This window comes from Thermobia domestica, chromosome 14, assembly GCF_964235325.1.
Source record: "Thermobia domestica chromosome 14, izTheDome1.hap1.1, whole genome shotgun sequence".
Classification (NCBI taxonomy): Eukaryota; Metazoa; Arthropoda; class Insecta; order Zygentoma; family Lepismatidae; genus Thermobia; species Thermobia domestica.
This window is the reverse complement of record NC_137467.1, coordinates 8,052,641-8,065,247: the sequence shown is the minus strand read 5'-3', so window position 1 is coordinate 8,065,247 and position 12,607 is coordinate 8,052,641. Positions and strand designations below refer to the sequence as shown.

At 35.9% G+C, this 12,607-nt stretch overlaps 1 protein-coding gene across 1 annotated transcript in view; it reads left to right on the top strand.

Moving 5' to 3' along the window:
* Positions 1–12,607, top strand: part of LOC145669499 (polyunsaturated fatty acid 5-lipoxygenase-like) — a 134,222-nt gene that overhangs the window by 87,129 nt on the left and 34,486 nt on the right. Inside the window, exons 6-8 of the mRNA XM_081737679.1 lie at positions 643–775; positions 7,043–7,138; positions 11,992–12,088. Coding sequence (XP_081593805.1) covers positions 643–775; positions 7,043–7,138; positions 11,992–12,088 — 326 coding nt within the window. The remainder of the gene's footprint in view (positions 1–642; positions 776–7,042; positions 7,139–11,991; positions 12,089–12,607) is intronic.

Here is a 12,607-nt window from a genome sequence, read left to right as displayed (position 1 = left end):
TCCACTTAGCTTGCCTAGAGCTCTGAGATCTCCAGCCCACCTAGCTTGCCTGGAGTTGTGTGAGAACTCTATCATTCTATTAGCTTGCTTAGAGCTCTACGGGACACCAACCTCGTTTTGCTTGCCTGGAGCACTGAGAATCCCTAAACCGTTTCCACTTAGCTTGCCTAGAGCTCTGAGATCTTAAGCCCACCTAGCTTGCCTGGAGCACTGAAAATTCCTAAACCACTTCCACGTAGCTTGCCTGGAGCTCTGTGGAATCCTTCCCTTGGCTGCTTGGCCCTAAGAATACCTATTTGCCCGAACTACAAAACGAACTTTGAATTGTTCTTAGGACTACAATTATAAGGGCTTTGTGTTATATTGTATATAACAGGAATTTTAATATAAAAAGGTTGTGGAAGAAATTGTTAAGTTCTATGTGTAAAATTGCTCTACGCACTACCTTATCAAAGGTAGTTTTACAGTATACAGTTAACGTGTGAGTTGTGATTAATCTAAATTTATGCAATCTCTTTGCGACAGACACTCCTCATTTGCGGATAACTATTCATGTCCCATCGATGTCCGTTATTCAGGTGTTTCAGTGTATGTGAATTATGCGCAGTTAACAAGTACATGTTATACGCTTTTCTTTTTAAGGTTTGGGGTTGACCCTGAGGTATTGCATCCATTGTTAGGGAACAACACGATCGAATGGGCTTTGGCCAAGAAAAAGCTTTTTATTACAGATTTAGAGATACTGGATGGTGTCAATTGTAAAGATAATCGAAAGGTAATATTTCATAATTTCTATTTTTACTTATTAATTATGTTTAATGAAGTTAAGTCGTGAAATAAATTCTGAAATGATATCATTAGCTAGGTTTGTTACGCAGTCATTTGTTTTTGTCACGGGGAAAAGGTCTTATTGCAGTGGAATTTAGCATAAATAATTAAAGGAAAGATAAATGTTAAATATACAACTAAGTTTTTATGGTGTAAGATAAAATGTGACTTGTGTGGAAAATACATACATATTGTGAAGTATCTGTCTATTGGAAATGAAGTGACTGTGTATTTGATATAAGGAAGCATGAACTTTTGGAAACTTATTGAAGAAAACTTTGACTAGAAGTGTACATTCTCAGACACTTGTTGTAAATGCATATTTGTTAAATAAACTCGACTAGCTTCCTTCTTTCCTTTCCGCATACCTTCGAGCACAGCCTGATACTTCCCGATTAAGTCATCATTCTTGAGTTGGACAAAACTAGGAGGAACAGAACAACAAGGGGTATTCGACACGCGATCAAGAGAGGTGCAGGATCATCGGAGAGAAGCGGATCCCACCATTGGAGGACCACCGACTCCAAGTTCAAAGAATACCATTCTGCTGGTTCATCGCCACAGATACATTTGTTAGTTACGATTAGTAGAATGGGAATGTAAAAGGACATTATCATAAGACGCTTATCGACGCCCCTTGCAGTTCAACAGGATTAAGATCCAGATGTTGACTGTCACCAGCTAATCCAGACTTCTCCAGATATTCATCCCAGATGACCAGGACGACGCCAGCTTCATTGGATACATCAGGCTAGTGCTCATTCCTATTCTTTAATTACAACCTTTCTCTTTCTCTCACCCTTTTCCCCCAACTAGTCATTTTCTAAATTAAAAACATTTGAATTTTATTTAAATTCAACCACAATTTTACAGTTAAGTACCGTGTTGTGCATCAGTTCCATCCCCATTTGATTACATTTATTTATTTAATATTCTGAGCTATAACTGATGACACAGCACCGGCACATGGTGGAGATGTTGTGAGGCTTACGCCTTTGTTACGATCCTAAAATTTCGATAAATTAAGATTCTAAATATTCGGTAGATGCTTTAAGATCCCAAATTTTGAGTAATTTGTACTGTGTAATTTTAGTTTGTCGAGAGAAATTAAGTAGAGTTATTTTTAACCCACCGTCCACCCTCGCTACTTTATTCATTTGCTCTGTTAGAGTAAATTTTTTTTCTGTTTCTTAATCGAATGATAAATGGGTGAGAAGAGAAAATTTTGCTAAGTTATTATATTTTGTTTTTCTTTGTGTTAGTATATAAGAAGTGTTATTTACATTTTGGTGTTGGATATATATATATAGTAGTGTAAGATATTTATTATAAGTGTGATTTTGAAAATAGATATAATGGAGAATACTAGTGTTATGTCTTCTGCTATAGATCGTTTAGTAGAACCCCCCAAATTTTCCGGCAAATTGAACGAGTCAGTTCAATCATTTTTTAGTCATTTTGAGGATTTTTCTGTCCTTCATAACCTACGTGATGTACAGAAACGTCATTTGTTGCCGTATTGTTTAGAAAACGGGGCTCGTGCTTATCTGCTAGCTTTACAATCAACCGCAGAATATGATAATCTCATGTATGTACAGATTAAGAAGAAATTAATAGAGGCTTATGAAGATAATATAGTTTCGCAAGTTTTAGAGCAAGAAATGAGAAATAGAGAGCAGTTAAATTCTGAATCTGTCTTAGATTACATTTTTCATAAGTGGAAATTAATACTCGAGTACGATCCGAAGATGCCAGTGACCGAACAACTTAACTTGATAATCGATGGGTTATTGCCTTCATTTTATTCTGTAGTTGTAAGAAAATCGTATAAGACTGTTATTGAGTTAGCAAAGTCCTTAGGTCTAGAGGAAAGAGTTAATTTTCTTGTCAGCATGCGTAGTCAGCAATTGAAGTCCTTGGCAATAACAAACGAATACAATATACATCCTGTTAGTAATAATGCTATACAACAAAAAGAAAATACTTTAGATGTTAATATTCAGAACGAAAATGAAATTGTAAGTCAGCCTGAAGAAAAAAATACATTGATAGCTCAGTTAGACGGTATCAAAGTCCAGTTACAAGATCTTGTGCAAAGAACAGCGCTCGCGAAAGTTTCTCACGCACACAAAGGAAAATCTGTGTGTATACAATCTTATGAGCATTCGCGTTTGGAGCGAAGAAATCCTATTCATGAATCCTCTCCATCTTTTGCTTATCCGTTGCCTTATGCTTCTGTCAATGTAAATGAGAATGTTAAATCGAATAATGGGAATAAAGTAGACAATAATATGTGTAATAATGTTAGAAATAGTAAGCGATATTATGTTCCTATTCAATATGAAGCTGATTTGCCTCATGTTAAAGCATATATTGATAATAAGCCGCATTTATTTCTATTGGATTCAGGCAGCACTGTCAGCTTAATTTCTGGTAATAGTTTAAGCAATAAGCATAAAATACTCAAAGGAACGACTTTTATTCGTGGTATCACTGGAAATTCTCAAGGAAGTGATCAAATCGCTTTAGTGAAATTTAAATTAGGAGGACAGTATTTTACGCATCCTTTTCGAGTGTATAATAATTTTCCGTATAATAGCATAATTGGCCAAGATTTTTTGAAAAGTCATCTTGCAATGGTTGATCACAATAAGAATTCTTTTAGTTTTGTTAAATTTGGTATTCCTCCAAGAATTGAATTGCCGCCATACGTATCTTTTGAAGAAATTTCTAACCATATAGCAAAATTATATAAACCTCAATTTTTAGTGGCTCGCTCTGTTGTTTTGCCTCCAAATTCAAGTGTTCAGGTTACATTGAAAAAAGTAAATGATCTTGCAGGAAATCGCAATTTATTAGTTCCCAATGAGTTAATAGATACGCAGGCAGAAATTTTTGTGCGTAAATCAGTTGTAGACGAAATTCATCCGGTAATATCTGTGATTAATCCTACCAAAAGTAAACTTTACTTGAAAAAAGATGTTGTTTTGGGTTCTGCCGAACATGTTATCAGTGATACCAACTTCAAGAAACAAAATAGCACTAATAATAAGGTTCATCAAGTTAATGCAGCAGATACGAAAGAGGTGTAACTTCAAACTATTTTTCGCTAACTCAGTCATACCTGACTGCAAGCAAAAGCTAGTACGAAGCAAAAATGTAATTTATACAAATGTTAATACCAGGTTTCAGATACCCTTAGAAATAGGCATGAGTACAGCCTGGTTAAAAAAAAAAAAAAGAAAGTAAGTAGTTTATTAATGAAATGTTCATCTGCTAAATAATAACCTGGAAACTGAGAACATTCTTTAAATAACTCTTTTGCCATTCCTTCCCTTTTAAGTTTGATTAAGAGAAAAATAATGCAGAAAGATGTATAATGGAATAAATGTAAAATATCTAGTGGTGGGCACAAAAACCGGTTTTGAACATTAAAAAAAACGGTTTCGGTTTTCTCCATAAACCGGCTCGGTTTTTCACCGAAACCGGTTTCGGTTTCTGCAAAACCGGTTCGGTTTTTCACCGGATCCAGTTTCGGTTTTCTTCAAAACCGGTTCCGTTTTTTTTTCAAAATTTGTTCTATTTCTGACCAGAATAGTGTTTCATTGTTCTCCGGAAACCGAATCTGTTTCCACACAAATAGATTTATGTGTCTTCCAAAAGTTTTTACTAAAACCAGTTTCGGTGAAAACCGGACCGATTTTCAAGAAAACCGAAACCGGTTTCGGTGAAAAACCGAACCGGTTTTGGAGAAACCCGAAATGTCGGTTTTTCTAGAAACAGGTTTCCGGTTTTTATAAAAAACCGGTTTTGCCCATTCCTAAAATATCATAGCTGAAAACAAAATATTATGTATGTTCATTATACCCCTATTCCAGGTATTATTATCCTCTGACGTAACATAAAACCAAACAATAAGGTTTTGTTTAAAATTGACTCTTTTATTTGTTTCTTGTACATTTTGAAATAGAAACTCATAACTTCTGTATAAATGAATGAAAAAATAATATATAATAGGAAAACATAAATATTACCGTGTATTGCCGATTTTCGATGGGTGTCTTTAAAAGTCAAGTACTGTTTTGCATTATACACTTTTAAGTAAGTACCCTCTATATAAACTTAATACTAGAAAGGGACCTTATGCTCCAATAATTTATTTTAATCAAGCATCCGAAGAAATTACAGTGTAGCAAATCCAGTAGAGATTAGGATAAACGGATGAATAAAAATAATTGTATTTATTATTAGATTCTTCAATTAGTTTTTGAGCTTCGTTTTCATTTTTGTGTTAATTAAAGACAGGTTATAAATACAGGGGAATCCAAAAGTCATTATATACCTGTACAACCAAAGTTAGAAAATATATACTGTAAGTAGAGCAACCCAAAAGCATAAAAGCTTTTTACACATATGGTTGGTACCTTAATAAACATGGTTGTGGTTGTCTAAGGGTCCAGAAGAAACTAATTTTAAAAGCATAATAAAGCATAATTTTAGAAAATAAAGCATAATTTAAAATATATATAGCACAATTCTTTAAAAAAAAAATATCTTTAACTGAAAGTTTAACATACTGTGTTAATATTTTTTAAAGCCAATATTTACAATGCAAAATCATTGAGAACATAACAATGCAACAATGAAAAGCATATTTTTATTTTTGTAAACTTTTCGATGTAATCTTTTGACGTGGAGAAAAGAAAAAAAAGGAGAAGAAGAAGAAAACTTCGGCCAACAATGAATAGTACACAAAAACTTCACACTGTATTGTTATGTGTACTCTTGAACTTGAGCACTTTCTGTACTTTTTGGTGGCATCTTTTACTTTCCCTTTCTGTATATATGCACCTCTAAGACGCACACAAGTGATAAAAAAAACTGACTTGAGTAAAGCATCTCTTTACAGTGCATTAGGTAGAAAGTTCATTAAATATGAAAGAAACTGGTTGCATAAAATATTAATAAATAGATCAAGATATTTAGAATATTTAATGTATAGTAAATATTATACATTATACACAATTAATGTAAAACAATGATTGAAATTAATAATAAAGCATAATAAAGCATAATTAAACAAAAAAATAAAGCATAATGTGGGTTGCTCTATATATAAGTATGCTATGAAAGTCCATATCAAATGCTGAAACTGACCTTCTTGTTGTCAATCACAAAGGCAACAAACGCACATGGATTAGAAAACCCTTCCGCAGCATGACAAGACCGAGTTTGGCAGAATGATGTTTCTCTTCAAATGCTCCATATTCTTGATTTATCACGTTAGATCCTTAAAAATCTCTTTAGAAGAAGTCTGCAGGCTTAAGATCAGGTGATCTTAGGAACCACAGTCTCTGTGACATTATTCTGTTCTCAAAAATAATAGCCAAAGTTTCCATTACTGCAGTTTCGTCCTGCTTAAACCACGACCATTTTTTTTTTCAAGTTCCAGTAAAGCAGTAAGCTCTTCACAGTATGTTGATAATTTCACCTGTCACTCTAGGATCGAAAAAAATGAAACCTACAGTAAAATTTGGCACTTGAATATGAAACCTCTATTTTGTCAGAATGAACTGAAATATCGTTAAAAAAAAAAAACGCATGAGTTGTCAGTTTCCCAATATCGAATGTGCTACGTGTTCACCGCTTAGTTGAATGGAATCACATTTTATCCAAAGAAACAAAAAAAAAAAAAGGAAGTGAAATCAATTCGAATAGGGATGCGCCCGAGACGAGTCGAGACAGGGTTTTCCTGACAAAATTCGAGTCGAGACACGGCTCTTCCAATAGAGAAATATACATTTTTCGAGTCGAGACATCACTTTTACAGCACATTTTCGAAACGAGACAGACACAAAATTTTGTCTCGTGCGCATCCCTAAATTCGAGTACCATTCCGTAACAATACTGTTTTAAAATTTAAGTGTAGTGGATGGTGCTTAAAACATAAGGAACTGATACATTTTGTTTTGCGAAGGAAACACGAGTAAGATGGTCCGTAGAACGTTTTAACTAATAAAAGTGGTCCCTGCTGGAAAAAAGTTTGAGAAACGTACCATAAGAAATTCTGATTTTACTAACAGAATGGGAGGTTGACAACCGTACTGAAGAGCTTCATGTTAAATTAAAAAGTTGAATATTTATCTTTTCTTGTGTGTCTAAGTTTATTATGTATTGCAATCGCTTAATCATACGTTATTGATTTTTTTTTCAGTTGGTGGCTCCAATATGCTTGTTTTACTTGAATTCATCGAACCAATTACTTCCAGTGGCAATTCAGCTATTCCAGGAAAAAGGACCCAAAAATCCTGTAAGTTTCCTTTGTATATTTATTTCACATTTTAACCAGAGATAGTGTGGGTCAATGAAAACTTTACCCATGACCCACTGCCCCACAATCCACCGTGACCCACTCTGTCCCATCACCAACCAAAACCCATCATCATTAACTCTTACCCATGACCACGCCCTCCTCTCCACTGACTAAAAAGTTTACACTTGTAATAAAAACAAGGCTGTGAAATTATCACTAATCGGACTTTGAATTTTTACGGTCAATCGCTCAAGCATCGCTCTGTTACAATACCGGTTGATCTGACCTTTACGATATAAAATGGTAAAGTGTTTGTTATGGGCCATGTTACGATGAATTTTCAATTTAATTACCATATATAATTATTTCCTTGTTAAATTACAGATACTTTTCAGTAGAAAGTAAGATAGGAATTTGAAAGCCTCAAATCAAGGTAAAGTCGGCCAGCGTAAAGAAAGAAAAAAAAATAGTGTAAAATTCGACTGTCTCTCGAAAGCCTAGTAGTAAGTTCTGTTGCTACTATTACAATTACAAATATCAATATCCAAAAGTCCCTGAAGTTCTTATTTCACTTACGTTAGATATACTCATCTCAGGTAAGTAACCAGAAACAAATTTAAAAAGGAGGAAAAATGGCGGCATTGAAACTAAAACGTAGGCAAATTCACCAGTGTTCAGAAGATGTTGTTTACAATGAATTCAACAGAGAGGGTCGGTGGGTCATAGTGGATCATGGTGGGTAATAGGTCACAATGAGTCATGTCCTGTTGACTCACGACCCACTCACGAATCTTGACCCACCCACGACTCACTGACAAGTTCCATCTCGGGTTCAAACACTTTTTTGCATATACAGCCATCTGCGTGCCAGCCGAAATTATAGGATCTGTTTGTACATAATTGTTTGGCAGGTGCTCTGAGAGATATTCATAAGATTTATTTGAGTGAGTCAGATTAAAGATGAAATCAATCAATAGCTGTTTAAGTTCTTGATTTTTCAGAAAGTGCCTGTAACTTTTGTATATAACCTATCATATACTTTCTGAAATTCGGTAAATATTAGGAGTCTGCATTGTAAGTTTTCCACTAAGCTTTGAAAATCCTTTCCTTTAAAATTTGTTTTTCGTTTTTCACGTTTAGTTAAAAAGGAAACTACCCACAATTTTGGATAACTGATCCGCGCCACATCTGTTACACACTTTTGGAAAAGTATTTAAGAACACCCACTACCAGCAGAATTCACTGATGCGATTCCAAATCGGTACGCACAACAGTGGCGCAAGGAGGATTTTATTTAAGGAGGGCCAAGACTACTTAGGACAGTAGTCTGCAAACGACCTGCTGCACCATCTGATAGTGATAAAATTGAAAGTTTGAATTCTCCCCATTAAGGTTGGTCTAAAGGGACAAGTTTTGCCAATAGATGGCACTACAGTCTTCGTATCTCTCCCATGTATTTTAATCTTTCACGAAAATTCACGATTTCTCTTACAAATTTCGACCTACAGACTTCAAATTTTTAGAAAAGGAACTTCATAATCTATCGAAGGCAATAAATCCGTGCCGATTTTTTATTTAGAATTTCCTGCATTGTTGAAATGGCTTGATTGTTGAAATGGATATCCAAACCTTTAACAATCGAACTGTTTCAGCAACGAAAAAAATTCTAAATAAAAAAAATCGGCACGGATTGTTCCCTTTAATAGGTTATGAAGTTCCTTCTCTAAAAATTTCAAGTCTCTAGGTTGAAATTTATAAAAGAAATTGTAAATTTTCGTGAAGGGTAAAAAAGTACATGGGAGAGATACGAAGACTGCAGTGACATCTATCGGAAAAACTTGTTCCTTTACACTAACACTATTAACATGCTAAAGGGACTTAAAATAAACGGAATTTCCGCTCTGACTACAAAGAAAAATCTTGTTGGCCCCAAGACTTATTATTGCACCGAAATGACACAGGTGTGGCGCTATGTATTGTTACTAATTGATACCTGCAAAGATTCGCACTTTGCTATGCCTGCTCACACGAAATGTTATAAAATAGAGGATGTGGCCATACGTTTCTTCATCACATGAACTCAATGAAGCCGAAAAACAATCGAGCATCGTCTGAGCCGGCACCTCGTATTGGCTACTCTCGTTTCCGCCATGATTGTTTGCTCGAAACATTGCGATCTTAATGGCGCGGAGTGGGCAGAGTAGGTGTGGCGAAGCTGTGACGTATGGTTTCACGATTTTGTTGTGTGGGCAGATCCTCTATTTGATAACATCCTTGCGAATATCTGTACAGAAAACAGGTAAAAATCGTGTAACGCTCAGTGCTGTGAATCAAAAGCTGCGTTCTTTATGAGACATCCTTTTCACGTAGGTTAGACTCTATATATGATGAATCTTCGAGAACCCTTTATTCTTTTAAAATACAGTTCTTTTATTCTCTATGTTCTTAATGATTAAGAGTCCCTATCACTGCGAAATTAAAATACTGCTAATTTTACAGTAATTATGTGATATCTTCAAATAGATAAAAAGAAAATGGAAAAGTGGATCAAGATCTCCGTAGACGATGTTATTTTGCATGAGGTACCGTTATCACGAGTCACCTAGTAGCTTTCCGTTTGCAGTTATTTAGAAACGCGAAAATAAATGCCGATTTTCTAAATGGCTGGAAATCGAAAGCAGATAAATGAGTCATGATAACGGTATCTCACGCAGAATAATATTGCCTAGGGAGGTCTTGTTCCACTTTTCGATTATCTTTTATCTATTTGAAGATATCACATAATTACTGTAAAATTAGAGGTATTTTAATTTCGCTGTGATGAGGCCTCTTAAGAAGTTTTCTGAAAAGCAATCGGTGAAAGAGAGAGAAGTGGTCTTAATGACAATTTGATGTGACTCATGTAGATTAGTAGAATAAATCTTCTGCTACAAAATACACCATTTTGAAGGAGTTTGTTTCACGAAAACATTTTTATATATTTACTCGGTGTATCCGTCTGTCCGGGATATAAAGATAATCTGAAGAACTAGTTGATAGATCATCATAATTTTTAGCCAGGACATAGAGGATCAAATGATAGGAATCCAGTTCGTTGACGCAGATAATCCATCCACCGGAAGTAGTAAAAATCAGCCATTTCCGTTTGTTTTTTATAAAATATCCATCACTATAGAGCAAAAACGGTAGTAGACCTCCTGCAATCGATTAAACGTCCCAAGAATACATTTCATCTCCCTTTTACCTCTCCACTATAACTGGAAGTGGGGCCGCTGTGGCTCAGTGGTAGAGCGTTCAACTCCGGTGTTTGGGGTCCCTGGTTCGATGCGCCGTGTGGACTTTGTGGTGGACAAACATCGTGCTCGTGGGTTTTCTCGGCATTCTCCCCTTTCCTCCCACTTTATTCATTCCACCATTTCACTCATCTCTCATCATCACCGCCATCTTTAGCCTAACCGGCATAACCATGGGACGTAAAACTTTCAACAAGATTTCATTTCATTTCATAATTGGAAGTGGAGGACATGGAAGCAACTGGCGCAAATCCCAGGGGATGAGGGGGACACGTCCCATCCAATCTTGGAACTGGGGGGACTGTCTCCCCAATAATCCGATTTGAAATGTGTTTTTTTGGGGGGAGAAATTTGATGATTTGTGTCCGATTGCCGGAAAGAAAAGTAAGATGAAATTGATGTCCGCCCCAGAATAAGCCTCAAATCTGTCCGCCTCCCAATGTTGAAGACAACTCTGCTCCCCTGATCCTCCACAGCATTGTTTTTCACCTTCATAAATATTTTGAAGAGCACTATATATACGAGCGGATCCAAGGAGGGGGCTACAGGGACTATAGCCCCCCTTGACGCTCAGGTATACACTGGATAAAATGGGCTTCAATCCTGTTTTACACTGGATAAAGCGGCAAACTATGGTTTAGCTTCTCCCTTGATCATATCCTAGATCCACCACTGTATATATATAGGAACGGTCTTACCCATCCCCCAATGTTAAAGGCAGACTTGCGTCGCTGATGATAGCTCAGTGGTAGAGCGCTTACCTTTGTGCGTAGGGTCCTTGGTTCAAGTATATTTGTGGGGGACAACATCGTGTGTGTGAGTTTTCTCAAGGTGCTTTTGTTTTCTCTCACATTGTCATTCCACCAATTGCTCCATCCTCATTCACTTGCCTTAATCATCCGTCTCCCTTAGCTTAAAGGACATAAACGTGGGACGTTAAACTCAAAGATCTCATTTCAATTCTTAAAACCGGAAGTGATAAAAATGCACTACAACTTCCGGTATCAAAATTGATCTAAAGAGGGCCAAAACAAGAAAAGCTATCGAGATGTGGTTCTTTGGAGTTTATGTAGCATTCTAGTATCTTCTCTCTTAATGCTCTATTAAAACCGGAAGTAGAAGAAATCAACCACTTCCGGTTTTAGCGCTGATCGTTATAGAGTAAAAATGACAACGAATAGTGAGAACCTGTTTTCTGCTATCAATTAAGTGTCTCTAGAATATCTATATTTCATCTTTAATCTCTCTATTAAAACCGGAAATGATAGAATGGGGAAAATATTACGTAATACAAACCAAATTCCTTCACGATGTGTACATGTGACACTGAAAGTTTATATATATATATATATATATATATATATGAAAACAAGATATTTACGGTACATAGTTACCAAAAATATTGTGGGAAAATGCAAGTGTAAAGAAAGTTACCATGTAGGGGAAGACCAGATTTTCGAATGCACGATTACTGATTAAAAATAGGTTGTCTAAATCCAATAATTTTCGTATTAATATTCCTTTACACCACTAATGTTTCTATATTTTTTTCAACAGGTATACTATCCGACAGACCCAAAATATACATGGATGATGGCGAAAATGTTTTACAATATGGCTGAGGCTCAACATCAACAATCTTCCACTCATCTTGGTACGTTACAAAATATAATTTGTATTTATAATATTTTCCATTTCCTAAACTTCCCTTATTACTGTATTTTAAACGCCTTGGTTTTTATTTCATAACATATTTTGAAGTAATTTTATTTCACAATACAGAATGTCCGAAAAGTATTGTACCGTAAGCAGTGGCGTAACTAAAGGCTTGAGGGCCCTCCCGCACACAGCGTGAAGCGAGGCCCCTTTTCAATGTCCCACTTCACGATTTGGGGGCCCCTGATGGCTTGAGGCTCCCCGCAATACGGGGTCTGCGGGGCTCTTATTTACGCCCCTGACCGTAAGCAAAATTAGTATTTATTCTCTCCGTTGAGTTTCACACACACTTGTGAGCGGAATCGTAAATTGTTGAGTTTATAGGAGACATGTATTTGGGTCAATTGCTTTGCATAAGTACTTGATTCTTGTACGAAGAGGAGCCAGATCGCGAATCTGCATTCACTAGGGATGATTCCATATCGGGACCAAGTACCTGGGGGGGAAAATATGTATC